Raw genomic sequence first — 18,454 nt, 5'->3', positions numbered from 1 at the left:
AAAAGGTGTCAAAGGTGTCACAAACTGCTGTGTTTTCTTCGCTTAATGTCTAACCTGAGGTTTCGAGATGTGTGTGTTGGCTTTTTCAGTTAACCCTTTCCTGCGCTGGGAGGGTCGTTCTGTAAATATTCTGTGTTTGCCATCAGATCAATACTCTCTTGACGCTCCCCCATTTCACATTCTGATTCTGTGACTAGCTAAAGGTAACACACAATGGGACATTGATCTTTCCTATTTTCCCTCTTTTTGTGTGTGTGATGTGTGATGCTGTGTCTATTGTCAGCCATGGGATGTTGAAGACAAATGTCAGTTTCGACCCTAAAAATGGACAATAACGCTTTTGAACTTACATCTGTCCTTATATAGACAAGACACTTTCCCATACAAGGAGCTACAGTATAAGATCTCAATTCTGTCCATGTGTGAGCCTTTTCTGTCCCCTACGTCCTCTGCATTACCACATTGTACAAATTCTCTAAAAAGGCATTTTACAATGCAGATACTATTACAGAGAAGTTACATGCTGGGACGTTAGGGCTACATAGGTCAGGTATAAATAGTGACCTATATGCCCTAACTGCCCAGGCACCTGCTGACCATGTAGCCTCCCCCATCCCCTTGGCCCCCTAAATATCTGTCCCTCAGACAGTCTGCTTCCTGCCCCAGGGCAGGCTGTGTCTGTATGGAGAAAGGGGCAAAGGGGACGCTGAAGAGGGAGAGAGGGGGAACTAGTTTTTTACAAAGAAATGTCAGGCATGCAGCCGTGTAGAGGCAAACTTTACACACACACACACACATCCCCCCTCCCCACCCTCCCCACCACCACATGTTTGTGTAACGATCAGGCGACTTTGAAACCCTTTAACACCTGAGCGACTGGCAGCGCCAGTTTGTTTAACCAGCACGACAATAAAAGTGAGAGAGAGCCCCTGCACAGGCGGAGCTGCCAGCGTGGTGAGAGGGGAGTCATGTGATGAAAGAGGCACGTGTTGGCCAGGGGTATTGGGTCGTCGCTATAGCATACCACAGCTCCGCTCCAGCAAACTCACTGACTCACTCACTCATTCTCTCTCTCTCTCCTTCCCCCTCTCCACTCAGATACAAGAGGACCCGGCTTAGCCAATCACAGGGCGCCTGGGCTCCGAATGCTTTGCATATCTGCCGAGTCCCCCGCCTTTCCCTCCAATGCGAGTGCTGTTCAGCTGGAGTTGTGATGCCCAGAGCTTCAGAGTCCTGTATGTAGCACGCATGCATCATATCTCTGTGCTACACACGTTAGCCTATATTGCGTGTTAAGCTCCCCCGCCCCCCCTCACCCTCACTCACACGCACTAGGTTCATTTCAATTACACATACTTCAATGGAGAGATATATCCATCTGCCGCTATAATCTGCAGCTTTCGTGGGCTAGTTGGTTGGCTAGGCGGGCTAGTTGATGCTCAGTTGTGAAAGAGACTCGATTCTAATTATTTTTCGTCATAAGCAGGGCTCCCCTGAAATAGAGACCTTGGTCTCAGTGGGACTAATCCTGTATAAATAAAGGTTTAATAATAATAAAACATATTGTTTGTGGACTTTTTAAGAGCACAGCCATGATTTGGGTAGTCTGGTTGATTGATTCCTATCATACGGTATAGATTATACATGTTACATGATCAGCCTGTGACATAACAATAGAATACATTTGCACTACTGTATTCTAAGCCATGGTGTATTTTCTACTCTGCCTACTGCACAAGACATGGCAAGGTAGCTCCTATATAAATACATCTGCCCCTACACAAGAAAAGATCCACTGAGAGGAGAAAACCCACTAATCCCGAAAATATAACCTGCTGTCAAATGTTGGCATGAGAAATAGGTTGTTTTATTTCCTCTCTATCCTACCCTGCATCAGATTGCATCTATGGATCTCAAAAGTCCTTCCTAGTTTCCTTATGCCCTATATCCTCCTCGCCTCCTTCTTGGAAGACATTGGAGTTGATGGTTTGAGGGGAGGAAAAATAATGCAAGGAATCAAGCAAAGACTTTTGAGATTCACCCTATAAAACCAAGTGGATAGACCTCTTATTCATTTGCATGGAGATCAAAACATTTGACGTATGAGATACAAATGATGACGAGGATCGAACATGCATTTACAGCACTCAACCTCTGAAGCGACCACCGTCATGGATCATGTGACTTGTGTCGGGCAGGCCATGTCAAATAGGGGAATAGCGTTTCCAAGTAAGCTATTCATTGCCACTCATTTCATTCCCATTGATTACGGCTGAGGGAAAACGCCACTATGGCCTGCAAGCCCCCCTGTCTCGAAAAACATTGTGTGAATTCCATTGATTGTTGGCCTTGACACAACTGGCGCTGAGTGAACGTGCACCCTGTATTGACCTCACCAGGCCCTTCCTGACAGATCAATGTGTATGACTGATGAAATGGGGCATTCCACTGATTGATGAGCCTCGACAACAGCCTTTAGCCTTCACATCCACAACAACATTTCCACCACTCCCAGACGTCAGACTGACGTTCAAACCACGATTGGCAGATGTCAGAACAACGTTTCCACCAGTACCAGACATCACCCCAACATTTCAACCACTACTAAATATCACACCAGTGTTGCTATCACCACTAAATCAGACCAATGTTTCCTCCACTGACAAATATCATACCAACATTCCCACATTCCAACATTTCCACCAATATAAAATATCACAACAATTTTTCCACTCATGGCCAACCTACTCACTTAGCGATCCCTAACCTACATTCGTCCAGTGGGAATGACTGGCTGACCTTTACACAGAGTGACATGCTTTGACCCAGGGTCAACACACTCTGCAGGAGAACCCTTTAAATAACCTTGTTTTTTTCCCTTCATGGAACCAAGGGTTCCAAGTGCCACCAAAAAGGGTTCTTCAAAGGGTTCTCCTGCAGGGACAGCCGAAGAACCCTTTTTGTTTTTTAGGTAGTTTTTCTTTCTATGAGTGTGGGGGGCAACTTCACCCTATTCTGCAAATCTGTCTCTTCAATGAGACTCTGTTTGATAACATTCACTGCCAATGTTGTTGATGTGATTCCTGGAAGGAGAGCGCTGTCTCTTGTTTCAGTTACATCAGGCTTGGTCTAAATATATCACCACATCCTAACAGCATGCAAGGCTATCATCAACAGCATGCAACATCAATAGCGCTTTCACATCCATTTTTCTTTGAGAAATCATTATACATCTTTGGACCCATTTACATATGTTGGCAGAGCATTATCATATGTTACCTGTTACCATTTGTGAAATGTTTTGATTTATTTGCTGTATCTTTCCCATGCATTGCTATTGTGCCCTGAGCATTATGACTACACCATGCACTGTCAGTGAACTCTGATGGCACGTGTAGGGGGAGAAATGCTGCATATCTCTAAACCAACTGGGTGACAGTGACGTCTCTGCTACTGAGTTGGTAACTCTCTTACATGATCAAAAGGACTAGAGAATTCACCAAGTGGAGATATGACATTTTTCAGACATATTTCTAGTGATTCATGCAGAGCATCAATCATACCTCAAATAGATGTATCAAAGTAGAGCAGTTACAATTCTGTGTAAATACCAATTCACTGATGATATACAGTACATATTTGGTCTAGGTCCATCCGTCTTACTGTGGACCTGGCTAAGATTACCGGACACTAATACCAGCCTGCAGCAAGTGGGTTATATTTGGAACATCCTACTTAGATGCGATGAATTTCCTTAAAGCCAATGACCAAGACAAGATGATTGGAATAGACATGGCTACCTGAAACTGAGATGCTTGGCACAAAGCCATTGTTGTGATAGCCTATCCTTAAGGTGGTAGTCTAGGACATTCGCTTAAGTAGTGAAATGTAAATACATTAAGTGGGACAATGGCAACTAGAAGAAGGGGCCTAATGCTTAGGCTACCTACCCTTCTCCCTGATATGAGCTCACATGATCTGAAACACAATCAGGAGGCAAAGGCGAAATGAGCAAACGTTCTGATGTCTTCATACTGGTGCCATTGTTGTTGGGCACTAACCTGGACTGTTTCTTATTTTGCTATGACATTAAATAGGCAATTACGTTCCAATTCTTGCTACATCTCAGATGATGCTTGAGGGTAGTGACAGCTGTAGGGCCTATGCATTTAACTAATGTATGCATACACTGCATTATAGTGTAGGCCTAAATACAATCAAATGTAGATGTGTGTAAAATCAAAATGACATATTTCACATAATATCATTAAGCGTGAACAGCAGCTCTGTCTTACAGATGCCGAGCCCTTTTGTATAAACGGAACATTTGAGTTGCGTGTTTGTTTGCCGTATGAATGAGTCATCATCACGTTCATGTATTGTGAGACCATTTTGATTCCAGCTCAAGAAAACGCCTTTTTTAATGTCAATATCTAGGCTATGCATGTGCTATTTCAAGGATAGGCCTACTTATCGATTGCTTTGCACCTTTCAGAGGAAGATAACTCACTTATCAAACTGTTGTTATCACATCAACAGTGTGGAATAGTATTTGTATTCCGAGGCAGTCTGTGATATCGCCCTCCTCCGGCGATAAGCTACAATTGCACGTGAGCAGACCTATACTCCGCTCTCTGACTTCTCAGCTCTCATTCTCTAGAAGATGGCGGACTGCGCTTCACTGTTAGATGAGGAGCTCTCTTCATTTGTCTTCAATTACCTGACAGAAAACTCTGGGAGCCAGGTAAGTGATGCCCATATTCTATATGTGCAGGGTTAGGGCTACATGCCGCGGGGCTCAAGTTTGCATGTTATTGGCAGAAGCAGTCGTAATATCATCTTCATCTATGCTCATGTTCGCTGTTTCTAGCAAAGCCGGTGTTTCTCGGTCTTGACGTGTGTGCTTCACGTGGAGTTTTAAGGAAATGTCATTATCGCCAACAATGTAGTAAAAGGAAGTTATGAGAACAAAAGTTATTGTTGTTGAAACAAGGATGTTGTGTTGGAACATTTTAAAAACGATGTCAGTATTGGTCTTAAAACTTTTAGTCTATCCAGGTACCTACTCATTATCGTTTTATGTTTGATTAATCTTGACAGTAGCCTTGCATAGATCCCAGGCACGTGGGTAGTACTCGCATGAATTGAACTTGCATACCTTAGGCCTATTTAAAGGAATAAAAAGGAGGAAATCAAATAAAACGGACTTGGACTTCTTCGATATTGTGTAAAATGGTTTGTATAGCGCACTGTATGTACTGTATATGGGGGTGATGCATTTATGTCATAGCCTCATGATCTCATTTCCATGTTCATCATTTCCATCCAACATAGTAGCCAAATAATCAGGCTTGGTTGATGCCAATAAACTACATACATGATTGCAATTCAGCAACTTATTTGTATGGCAACGCTCCTGTATCGCCTGCACTGTAGGCTACAGTTAACGAAAGGCTGTTCAACTGAGACCTATAGCCTACAGTCTTACAGTTGCGGCTCTCAAGTTAAAAGTTGAGCAATTCCAATAATATCCATTTGCTCGGAGATCAACGACCGTTTAGGTCCTGCTGCAGGAGGAATGGGGTGATAGAAGAACAACTTGATATGTTGCCAGGCATCTGTAGAAACTTGATGTGATTACGTTTTCGTAATCGTTTGCATAACCAGCCGCTGTTACGAAGTGTCTGGCTTTATCGGGGACAGGTTATGAATATGTTTCTTATGATCATCCGAATCAATGTTGTTGCTCATCAAAACTTAATATTGTACACGATTTTGACCGGATTCAAATATAAACACGGATTATATGCGCCATAAATCCATTTGAACTTGATCTTGTTTTGTTTTACAATAGCCTATACAATATGATTGCATTGCAAATATTTCTCTTCAACTGTCTATGAGCCGGTTAATTTTGTGTGCAGAAGCTGAGGGCTATTTATACTTGAAATCACGTGCACACATCTAATGTAAACTACCAAGTGAAACATCCCCTTTGCCGTTGATAATTGTACAATCCGGAAATATTATATTTTATTGAAGAAGCATACATTTTTGCCATAAGGAAAGGGATGGAGCGTATAGTCTGTGTGTAATTGAATTCGAGTTTATATAGAGTAGGTCCGAAGTTTCCACAATTGGGGAAGTTGATATAACATCCTCAATTAATGTTAACATATTATCGGGGATTTGTCCCAATTGTTTGCGATCGGAATACTGTGGTACAATGTAGCCATTGGATGCATTGCTGCAGCGTTAGAATTTGGGGTTATAATATGGCTTGATAGCTGCTGTCTGGTCATTGTAATAGTACTCTATCCTCGTGACTAGAGTTATAGAACACGGAGTTGCTGCAGTCATGTGCTTTCTGCTGTTGTGCGTAGTAGTACCGAGGAGGCGGCTCCTCTGACGCGGTTGAGCGACAGCTACGCTCCCTCCTCCGGGCTGCATGTGACTTCTGCCACTGCCGCTCCGAGCAGCCTACATCACGACTAATAATTCACCGGGTCTACTCCAGTCTAGTCCGGTCAAGAGGATCTAAAGATCAGTCCTACTTACCACCACCACCATCACTACACAAACCAGTGTGAACAGCATAGTTCTAGATTTAGAAAGATAAGGACAATGCTGAGTGTTACGCTTCCAGTTTATCTTCTGTATATCTCCATCCGTTATATTCTCTTTAACTTATTTTCATCAAGTATGGCTTTCAATGTCCATCACCAGCATGATGGTGAATTGATCCTATTCATATGCATTTCTTTATTTCGGATCCTCATGTGTTTTTATTACAAATTAAGCAAACGTCTAGGCCAATACAAAATGAATTGTCACATAGCAAATGTGTTGGGTATATTTGTCTCATAACTATATTCGATTAGCCTATATGTGTCTCTAAAGTAGCACTGTCTGTCAGTCAATGATTCATTTCATTCTGGTGCTGAACGAGTCGCTGTCCCGAAAGACTCCCGGCTCAGTGGTCAAATCTATCCGATGATCCTATCAGATTGCAAACGGAAGTTTTTAGTTCCCAGATGTAGTCAGACATTGAAACAATATACTGTACTGCACCGGTCTGGGGCTAGGCTCCTATGCTGCTCAGCAGTCTTCTGGCTGCAGCTCCTGGTGTTTTACAGGACACGAGCTGTCTCGTGATGAGAAGTACTGCAGTGCTATGTGTTCAGCTTCCGTGATACGGGCATGAGTCACCTGTCCCCTTTAAGTGTAGAACTGGAGCAAATGCTTTTATCTCCCTGTGGAAGGACGAGCCCTCTCTCTGAGCTCTGTGGACCGAGGCTGTGTCCAACCCTTTATGTTTGGTCAGTGGTTTTAAAAGCTGATTTCGACTCAACATATGTACTGCAGGACAGGACACACTTGAGGGAGAAACAGTGGTTTTCTCTGTTTGGTTATTCACTGTGAGATTACTGTATCTGTACCCCTATCAAAACCATAGTTATCGGGAAAATCGATTAAATGGTTATAGAGATGATTTTTTTTTTTTTTTAATTTACTATCTTTAATGGTGCTTTGCCTCTGTTTTAAATGGATTGCACTAAAATGATAGATTTTGTACTTATAACGGATACTGTATTGATCTAGGAGGATCATTTCTACCAAACATTATCAAATGTCATATAGCCTATAGGCTATGGATCATTGTGGAAGGTGTCCAAACACCTCTTGAAATGACCCCCACACCGCAGGATTAGACCTACGTCTGATGTACTGCATGTAGCCTACTGTATGGCGTACAGTGGTGTTGCTTGGGAGTTTTTTTTTTGCGTCATTGGTTGTCACTGCACAGTTGTCGTCACTGCTTGTCAGCAAGGATGGGAATGGCTGTTTCCTCTCCCAGCAGCCTCTGGAGATCCATCATCCACTTCAGGGACGTCTCCTCCTCTGGGAGGCAGGAGGATGCATGGTCACGGATCACTGTGCCGCTCCCCACTGTACGGAAGGAGGAAACCATGAACCAGGGGGTGATTAGATATCAATAATTGATGCCGGGTAATCCATCATCTGCTGATTGCCCCCACAGGCATCAAAGGTTAGCCTTGGCTAGTCCCTGTCTCCCAATAAGGTCAATAGGGAAGGTATTCGGCTTTCTGTTGTTGTTTTTGTTGTATTAGGCCTACTGCCTGTCCTCCTGACTCAGCGGCGGCGCTAACATGCAAATATGTCATCTTTATAATTTCCCTGCGAAAACTGGGTTAGGGTTTTAAACAGTTTCTTGCTGCGGTTCTTTTCCAATTCGGAAAACAAAAGAGTGACACACAGGCCCCATGTATGAGCACAAACCCCCATGTTATGCCTCTCTCAGCAAGCGAAGACACAGCATGTCTGTCCTTCATTGACCTTTGCAGGTGTTTTGTATGCATCACAATGGCTGTATTGATATTGACAACACCGGCGTGAGGCTATTTCTTATGCAGCGCCTTTGCTCGTTAAAAATGTACATCAGGAGCCTCAACCCAATACCCGCGGGACACATTCACAGGCACAAGAGCAAATGTAACTTAGTGAACGTGTGAGGATTTGTCAAATATCAAGATTGTACTATGACTATGGGAAGCTTGGGAGCCGCGGCAGCTGCGCTACCCTCTGTTCCACTGGTGTTTGCTTTCCTCGGCCACCAAGCACATGACTATTCAGACAGGTCACGCTTTGCAGGAGCAGACTGTCTGATGAGGCTGCGTATGCAAAGGAAACTGGGTTGCAGGTGTGCCTGCCAATCCCCCTTACGATGATGATATTCACGGCCACCTGCTTTTACATTGAAATGCACACTCGAGTGCTCGGCGACGGTGATAGTCAGCATCCTCCAGGCCATTGAATGGCTAAAGGGAAAACCGGTTTTGCATTGCCATTGCCCTAGAGATCAGGATATAGGTAGTGTGTTGATTGCATGATGCAGTAGGTATGAGTAGTTTTGTTCTAAGGCTTCAAGTATCAACAGGTGTGTAATTTAAGGATACATATATTATTCATAAGTTCTTTCGAGGGATTTATTTCCCCAAAAGCAGTAAGCCGACAGTTACGAAGGGGACATTTTTTTTCGCTTCCCTATTTCTCATTTACCTTTTTTTCTGGCGAGATCCTCGGAAGTTTGTAAAACAACGATTTAATGCCAGAGGGCTCTGGTGAGTTGACGTCAGAGCAGTTGTAAATGAAAGTGGTCAGAGTGGGCAACTGTCCAAGTCTGCAACAGCCAAAGCCTCACCTCGGTAAATGATTCTCAAGCAGATAGGCGTAACACACTCCATACAGCCCCAAGACTTGCACAAAACAAACATGACGAACTACTAGGCCGATACACACACTCTGCAATTACAGAGTAAGGACTTTGTGTGTGTGTGTGTCTCTTTGTGTGTGTGTGTGTGCGTGCATTATCTGCATGTTTGTTTGTGTGTAGGCCTACAGTATATGGAGAGAGGTAGACTTAAATCCTCAGGTTGAAGCTGCTGCAGTGATCAGCAGACATTTGTTGTGGATGTGGGGAATGAATTGGGGGTTAAAAGCTGATGTTATTTTCAGGGAGGTATTTCTCCCTAAGCCCAATGCACTGAACTCAGTTAATGCTAAATGCGTTGCCCCCTCCTCCCTCACACCCTGCAATAGTAAACCCTCATTGCGGTTTGGAGGACCCGCTCACACTAAGCGACCTCCACTATTTGCAGTAAAGTCATGTGCACTGTAAATAGCTTGCCAAAGGACATGGTCAGGGTCAGAAGTGGCTGAGGCAAGATGTGGGCGTGTCTCTCTCTCTCTCTCGCTCGGGTGAGATTGTAAACTAGGAAAGGTTAAAGGAAAATTCCAAGTGCAAGATTGTAGATAGTGCTGCCTCGCCTTGTGCCAACTCCCAGCCCCCGCCATGGTAACCTAACCTGGCACCTGGGGAGGAGAGGGCAAGCTCAGACTGGCAGGGGCTTACAATACACACTAGGCGAGGCTAGCTCATAAACCCTGCTCATTAAACAATAACGTGTGTGTGTGTGTTCGTTCGACAGAGCCATAATAGATGTTTACTTGATTCCCTGTCCTTTGGTGTGATAGGCTATAGACCTCACTGTTTGGGAAATGCCTTTGTTTGTCTGTTATTAGGCCTATTACCTCCAATGTGTGCCTAAGCAGTGCTCAGCCCTGAAGCTGCAGTAGTAGGCAGAAGCTGGAGGCTGTTTTCCTTTGGCATATTGGTTGCGTATCTGTCTCCCTCAAGTCAGAACTCACATGCTCGTTTCCGGGGATGGGTAGGTAATTACCTCTCCACGTCTGTTGTAACAGTATTCATTTGGTTGTTGGGAACATGGCTGAGGGCTGTAGATGTACCGTCTGTAAACAACGCTATTGAAACAGCAAAGGCATACTAAACAGACAGACAAACAGACAGTCAGTGTGACACTACAGTACAGTAGGTGAGCCGAACAGAAACGGTGACAGTTGTATTCTTAGCTCTTAATTCCCAGTGTTTCTGCTCAGATGAAAGGTGTGGTTTATAAATAGCAATGGCGCTGTGGCACAGTTCTTTTTATTTTTTTTTTTTCATTTTTTTGCGTATTCGCATGACGTGCTGTCAGGTTGTGTAACACGTGACCTGCGTTAAGTCACGATGCCGGGATAATCTAACAGGCTCTTTGGAAAATGACGAGTCCCTCCAGCTACTCAGCTAGGACTATAGAGGGAGTCACACTGGTCGCCGGGCCGCAGCCACAACGCCATCTCCGTCTGCACGGCCCACAGTCCAGATGTTAACCTGCACGGCCCTTCACTGGCCTGAGGCGATGGAACAGACGACGGGTCTGACCCTTGTTATGGTAGCAGATTATCCTCATCACCATCATCGTCAAGATCTGACTCCTGGCGTAGGCCCGGGTTGTTATGAGCTGTGTTATAACACGATGACCTTTCATGGATCCCTGGCACACACACACACACACACACACATACCAAATACTGAACGAGGGTTCGGTGTTGTCACGCCCCGGGGGGAATATGGAGGAGGAGGAGGGCGTGAGGCTCTACAGAACCCGGTCGCCTGCAAAAAACCCTGCGCCTGCAGGTAAACACGCTGCTGAGGGCTGCTGGGATGTGTCAATGTTGCAAGGGAGCAGGGTGGAAACTGCCGGCGCCGACCGTGAGTCATAGAGGTGCAAGCCGCCACCTGCACACCTGTGAGAAAGTTTTCCACTGCAGTGCGCACACACACACACACACACACACACACACACACACACATGGGGATGGGAGAGGCTGCTAGTAGTAGTCCAGACTTAGGGGACCCTGGGTGTACTGTACCCGCGACTCCCACGGCAACAAAGCAGCACACTGTTCCGCCACACCGGGTGCTTGGGGAGGGGGAAACAGAGGACCGAGAGGAGGGCTCTCATTGGTGGCCTGGCCCTGGCTCACTTGGGGGGCCCCCCCCTCCCCCTCAGCCCAAGCCCTAGCCCCCCCCACAAAAAAAAACCCAGGCCATTTCCATGATCTCTCCATTCAGGGGCCCACTTGTCGGCCCGGCACAATGGCTTGCTCACCAGCACGCAGTAGCACCAGCATTGCAGGTGAACAGAATCCCTCTCTCTCTCTCTCCCTCCCCCTCCTGCTACTGACCTAGTTCAGTAGTGAACTGCTCGCTTGGCAGGCTTATATAGGCACTGATTGCGTGACTGGGGCTCGGGAGCTCCGCCGCTCTCACTTGGAGGCTTCCACTGGTTTTGCTCACAGCCCAGGTCACAGGGACCTTACTGATCCCTCCCACCAGGTTAACCCTGATGCAGGCACGCACGCACGCACGCACCCACCCACCCACCCACACACACACACACACACACAGACACAAACACACCCAAGCGCACAGGCAGGCACACACACAACCCCCATACACCGTCCCTAACCCTAGCCCCACCACTTGAACCCCCCACTCCATCCGTGGGACTCACCTCACCCTATACTACCCCTTTTAGAAGTGGTCCATCACACACCCATCACCCCACCCCACCCCCCCAGTTCTCCCCCCCAGGCCCCACTTCTCTCCCCCGAGGCCTATCACACTGTACTAACGAGAGGCACATTCCTCTGCCCTGCTTCACAGTCCCCACAAGTATGGGGAAGGGCCCGGAGGCTTCCACCCACGTTTAACCGCCTTGTTTTGAGAATGTATCTCTGTGTCTGCTCGCTAAGCTGGGATTTGGGAGGCGTAGAGAAGATGGAAGCGGTCTAAACGAGCGGTGGCTTGTCCCGTCTGTTCAACCCAACCCGTCTTGTAGTATTTCTCTCCCGCTCAAAACAACTGTCAGCCTGTGTTGAAATGAGGTGCGCGGTGATGCAATAGAGGAAGCACCGAGTTCCTCAGTCGTACCTGTTTACCTTTACCGAGGTAGGCACCTGAGGACAGGCTCATTGTGATGCATGGGACGGAATGCAGAAGGGCCATCAAACACGTGTGTCCAATGAGCCTATCCTCATCGTTCCCTGTTCTGTTCCACGCATTACAATGAGCCCCCCGGCCTTCGATGTCTACCTCCACCAGCCTCCCCTGGCACACACTGGCTTGATAATAGTGGCCAAATGAATGAGATTGCTCTGACCTAGTATGATTGGTTTACTCCACAAATCTTCCCACGCATAATTGAAGTCTGTGGTCTTGCCTGACATGGTTTGTATTCTTTTATTATAAATTTTTTTTGGGGGGGGGGGCACTTTACTAGTGGAAGTGAGCAGGTCTCTGGTTGAACTTCATCAGATCCATCCACCTGTGTGTGTGTGTGTGTGTGTGTGTGTTCCTGCCTCTCTGCCCTCCACATCTCCCTTGCCCCCCTCCACCACCACCACCACCACCTCCACAGAGGACCCGATAGTGAGCTAAGCCCTTTAGACAAGGTCTGGGCCCCTGCTTGTTGGTCCATGCCATTGAAGCAGAATTTTAGCAATCACTTTAGAAACCCGTAGTCAGTTCTACTCCGTGTCAGAAAGCCTTTGGATTCTGCCCACCTCACAGAATGTTGTTTTCTTTTTTTCACCCCCCCCCCCACCCCTCCCTACCCCCCCCCCCCCCCACCCTTTCCCTTTCGCCTGCATTAGGCCTTTCATGTCCTCTCTCAGCACTCTGTGTGCTTTTTTCGCAGCTTCCCATGACGCTGCTGCTTGCTGATGCTGCGTCGTCTGACCTTATTTTCAGCCTCATTTTCACCCTCCGTCGACAGGAGAGCCGGTGGATCCGCCGCAGACTCATTTGCATGTTATTCTTTGAATAAATGAGACAATGTTGACTCTTGATATCGTCGTGTCCCTCTCAACCACGGCGTGGAGAGGCAGCGGCCAGCAGACAGGAGGTGAAGCTCCACTGGCCACTGGAGGGAGAGAACAAGTGGCCTGATTTTTATTGACAGGGAATGGACGTTGTGACAGTCGACATTTGAGATTCCGTCAAGCTTGTTGACTTTTACACACACACGGTTGAGCCATGCTCAACGTGCACACACACACGCACGCGCACATGCGTGCACACACACACACACGCGCGCGCGCACACACACCTATTAGCACAAGCTGTGGGCATTACCCCAGTTTATTTATCATGTGTCTTGTAAAAGTGTCAGTATACAATCAGTGCAGGCAGACGGCGAGATGAGAAAGGCAAACAGAGGAGAGAGTCAGACGTGGGGATGCACTCCGGCCCTGATGGCTTATTGATTTCTCTGCAGGTATTTGTCTTGAGGTGAATTTAGGCGGAGGAAAACCATTTGGCACCGAGGCCCACTTTCCAGACTTGGTTCTCCCCAGAGAGAGAGGCTGGTTCATCTGGGCCTTTTCGATAACAAGGCTTAAGGTTACAGTGTTTTTTTTCTGTTGAAGTCTAGAAATGAGTATATAGGTCTTATGTATGGGCCGATAGCTCCACATTGTAAACCATTTCCATTCGTCTGTATCTAGACAGTTGTCCTCTTATCTACTGTATATAGAAATTAGACAGGCTGTATAATCCTCAACAATAAACCACTAATGGATCTTGTCAACTAGTATACGACACTTATGGCTAACTTCACTCTGCGGCAGCCGGGGAATGCAGAGCGCCTCTCTCAGTCAGTCCAGCAGGGGCCCAAAAGGCCATAGTATACTATATCAAAGCCTCAGCCAAATACCAGTATCGCTGACAATCCCACCTACTTAGGAGTCGGGTCATGGACATCTGCTTTTCTGTGGTGAACACGGCGCCGGTGGGATGGTGTCTGTTGATGTACTGGTGGTGAGCCACTGTGTGTGGAGTCTGGACTGAATGTTGTCATGGGGGGGTGGGGGGGGTTCTCTATCCGAGGGTCATTAAAATGGGGAAGGCGCACTAAATCCCATTTTGTTTGGTGCCAGTAGCTCAAGGTTGGTACAAAGCAAGGCTGAATAGAGCCGGAATTTGTTGAAAGGCTTGCTGAGGAACATTTGGTAGAATGTTCTAGAAGCTATCCCCCCCCCCCCCCCCCCCCCCCATATACACCAGCAACCCAGATTAAAATGCAGTCTGAGGAATAAACACACGCCTGACACGTGCACATACGCACGCATACACACACACACACACACACATGCGCACACACACACACACACACACACAACCTTCACACACACACACACACACACACACAATTTTCAGTCAGTAAGTCAGAGGGGAAAATGAATACATCTGCATACCAGAAGTAGTAACTCTTCATATTTCACAACCTCTTTCATACATAATGCTCGTCTGGTAGAGCCAGTACTGTTGCATTCTGTGGAATTAGGAAATGGCTCCAGGTCAGCGTATGTCAGGGAAATGTGAATGCTGATGAAATGACCAAGCCATCAATTCCTCTCTCTCTCCTCTCCTCTCCCCTCCTCTCCTGTCTCCTCTCCCCCCTCCTCCCTTCTTTCCTAGAATCTCAATGCCTTGCATAAGTACCTCCCACACCTCCCGAGTCCCAACACCCACTAATTCACACACTGTGACACAGATCCCAGGGCTGCCGGGAGCAGCCTCCCACTCGTCCTCCTGAAATACTCTCTTCCAGCAGCACCGCAGCCCTCACCATGACATATAGACTAGCGCTCGCAAAACGCCAATGAATCTTTCAGCAAACCTTTCTCCGCTTCACTCTAGTTCTGCTCAGGTCCAGAGGGCTTCTCTCTCTCTCCTCTCTCTCTCTCTCCTCTCTCTCTCCCTCTCTCTCTCCTCTCTCTCTCTCTGTCTATGTCACTCGTATTAATAAGTTAAGCCCTGTGACGGTGGAGTGTTCGCGGGGCAGCGAGCGATCTCCTGTGTTACGAGCCTGCAATGCGCCGGGGCTTACATCAGAGGTGCATTAACGTCACTGGTGCGTGTGTGTGTGTGTAGTGTGTGTGTGCGTGTGTGTGTGAACCTGCCCTGGGGTTGCCATTAGCGAGGATGTAGTAGCGTGGCTGTGGGTGACAACATATGCCCCCCACTGCCAGTGCACGAAGGGCATGAAGGGGACCTCCCCCTCTCTACCAAGACCAACCCCTCCTCTCTACCAAGACCAACCCCCCCTCTCTACCAAGACCAACCCCTCCTCTCTACCAAGACCAACCCCTCCTCTCTACCAAGACCAACCCCTCCTCTCTACCAAGACCAACCCCCCCTCTCTACCAAGACCAACCCCTCCTCTCTACCAAGACCAACCCCTCCTCTCTACCAAGACCAACTCCTCCTCTCTACCAAGACCAACCCCTCCTCTCTACCAAGACCAACCCCTCCTCTCTACCAAGACCAACCCCTCCTCTCTACCAAGACCAACCCCTCCTCTCTACCAAGACCAACCCCTCCTCTCTACCAAGACCAACCCCTCCTCTCTACCAAGACCAACCCCTCCTCTCTACCAAGACCAACTCCTCCTCTCTACCAAGACCAACCCCTCCTCTCTACCAAGACCAACCCCTCCTCTCTACCAAGACCAACCCCTCCTCTCTACCAAGACCAACCCCTCCTCTCTACCAAGACCAACCCCTCCTCTCTACCAAGACCAACCCCTCCTCTCTACCAAGACCAACCCCTCCTCTCTACCAAGACCAACCCCTCCTCTCTACCAAGACCAACCCCTCCTCTCTACCAAGACCAACCCCTCCTCTCTACCAAGACCAACCCCTCCTCTCTACCAAGACCAACTCCTCCTCTCTACCAAGACCAACCCCTCCTCTCTACCAAGACCAACCCCTCCTCTCTACCAAGACCAACCCCTCCTCTCTACCAAGACCAACCCCTCCTCTCTACCAAGACCAACCCCTCCTCTCTACCAAGACCAACCCCTCCTCTCTACCAAGACCAACCCCTCCTCTCTACCAAGACCAACTCCTCCTCTCTCTGAGAGAGAGAGAAGATGGATCACCTGGTGGCTCGTTTTCCTCCTCATCACCATCACGCCTTCCTGGCACAAAGTCCTTCACAATCTCCTGATGCCGTCCTCTCTCTCTCTCCCTCCCTCTCCTCTTATCACTGCCCCCCCCCCCCCCCCCCCAGCACACATAAGAGAGGACAGCATGTCACAAAGTCCGCAGGATCACAGTGATTAACAGCAGTGCCAGGGGTTAGCGTCCTGCGCCGGAGTGGAACAATAATCCAAACAATTGCAACACGCCTTCCCTCATTGTGTTCTTTTTTTACAACACTCCATGTTCTCCCCTTTATCCTCACTGCCACTGCACCCTTGACCCTTGACCCTTATCAATACATTTCACACTCCCCTCTCTCCGCCCCGTGGCAGTTAGCCGTTGGCAGCCAAGCGGTTCCACATAGTTACCCAGAGAGTGGAACGTGACACTGTCATAAACTAACCCAGTCAACCGTGAGACTGTGGGATCCTTTGCGTGAAGGTCGCCATGGACCTCTAAACAGCTCTTCCCGCTGGAGGTCACCTGCCCCAACACCAGAGAAAGGCGACACCATCATAGTGTGTCGCGTGACCGCCCCCCCCCCCCCGCCCCCATCCAGAGAGGAAATGGGAAGAAACATGGACCGCCAGTTTCAGGCCCCTGACAATCACAAGGTCACCCGTGAGATGGAGCAGAAGCTGCACCTCACGGCCACATATTATTTACTGCAGACGCCGGCAAAAACAGCTTTCCTGCTCTCATACACCAGGCCAGAGCCGGTTGGAACCAGCCTGGCAAACGATTTACTGCAGAGTATTGGTGGAAAATGATGGTTTTTCCTGAACAGCCCCCATGGTTGCTCTTGAGAGAGAGAGAGAGAGAAGACATTTTGTTCAGCTGGCTCTAGCTAGGGCTAGGTGTTCAATTCACATTGCTCCTCCGGCTCCGTTTGAAACACTGAATAATTACCTCTTGTCGTACAAGAGAGATGAATCGACCACATTTGTAAATCTAGGTCTACTTTGTTTATTTTAAAAAAAACATTATTGATTTTTTTTACCTTTGTTAAACAGGTGATATTTACATGTGTATGGGCCTTTTTTTTTTTTGGGGGGGGGGGGGGGGGGTAGGCTTAGTGGACTTGTGTGTGTGATTGCTGTCGATGGAGGCCTGAGATAGCAGCAGGAGAGATGAGGCTTGTTTGTGGAAATCTCAAAAGGAGGATGCTCTTTGATCGGACAGCTGTGAAGTTCAAAGGACCTGCGCACCCTCTCTGATCAGAGTATGTGCCTTTTGTAGTCGTCCCTGTCCTTTTCAACTGCAGCTGCACCACTAAGGTTGCATGGCATACACACACACACACACACACACACACACACACACACACCATCTTAGCTATATTTTATCAGGCTAACAAAAGCCAGATTTGAACAGTGATTTTGGTCAGGTCTTGACTGTATTTGGTGATGGATTGAGGAAGTCGAGCTCTCATTCTCTTTCTCTTTCTCTCTCTCTCTCTCTCTGTCACTGTTTTACTCAGATGAGGCTTTTCTACCAAATATGGCTCTAGCTCTTCTTCGAGCGACTGGGTCACATGCTTCTGAGGCCCCGCAGTTCACTGACATGCATCTCATAGGCCCTGTCGTTTCAACAGGGTTATTCTACTGTGTAAACAACGTGTGCGCCTCTAATCTCTTCCCAACATTTCTTGAAAAAACTCCCCCAAAGAAACAGGCATAAAAAAATGACCCGAAAGTCACATCTTTTCATCATGCATTTACTAATGCTGTAGCATCATGGGGAAACGGTGTTAAGGTTCACTGATTTCTACAGAAAGGTTGATTTATCTCACTGCTCCTCCTCCTGCAGCTAACACAGTCTGATTTACAAGATGTTTTTTTTTTAGGTTTTTTTTTTTACGCTCATGATGTGAGTATGAGGCTCTTTTGGGGTTTTGAGCCGAGGCACAGCTCACACTCCCACCATCTGTCAACTGAATGTCGAATGCGATGGCTCATTTCATTGTAGCCTCATGCTTTTTTTTGGAGAACTCCAATGCAGTAGAGCTCAATTTGAGCTCAAAAAGGAAAACAGCGTTGCT

General features: G+C 47.4%; 1 protein-coding gene across 1 annotated transcript in view; it reads left to right on the top strand.

Annotated features, from left to right (window-relative positions):
• Positions 1–4,663: 4,663 nt before the first annotated feature.
• Positions 4,664–18,454, top strand: part of ppargc1b (peroxisome proliferator-activated receptor gamma, coactivator 1 beta) — a gene marked incomplete at its 5' end in the record, with an annotated part of 45,013 nt that continues 31,222 nt past the window's right edge. The window contains one exon of the mRNA XM_083686384.1: positions 4,664–4,744. Within this exon, the coding sequence (XP_083542510.1) occupies positions 4,664–4,744 (81 nt within the window). The remainder of the gene's footprint in view (positions 4,745–18,454) is intronic.

Source organism: Argentina silus (assembly GCF_951799395.1).
Source record: "Argentina silus genome assembly, chromosome: 15".
In the NCBI taxonomy this organism is placed as follows: domain Eukaryota; kingdom Metazoa; phylum Chordata; class Actinopteri; order Argentiniformes; family Argentinidae; genus Argentina; species Argentina silus.
The sequence above is the reverse complement of the archived record's forward strand: the minus strand, read 5'-3'. Positions and strand labels throughout refer to the sequence as shown.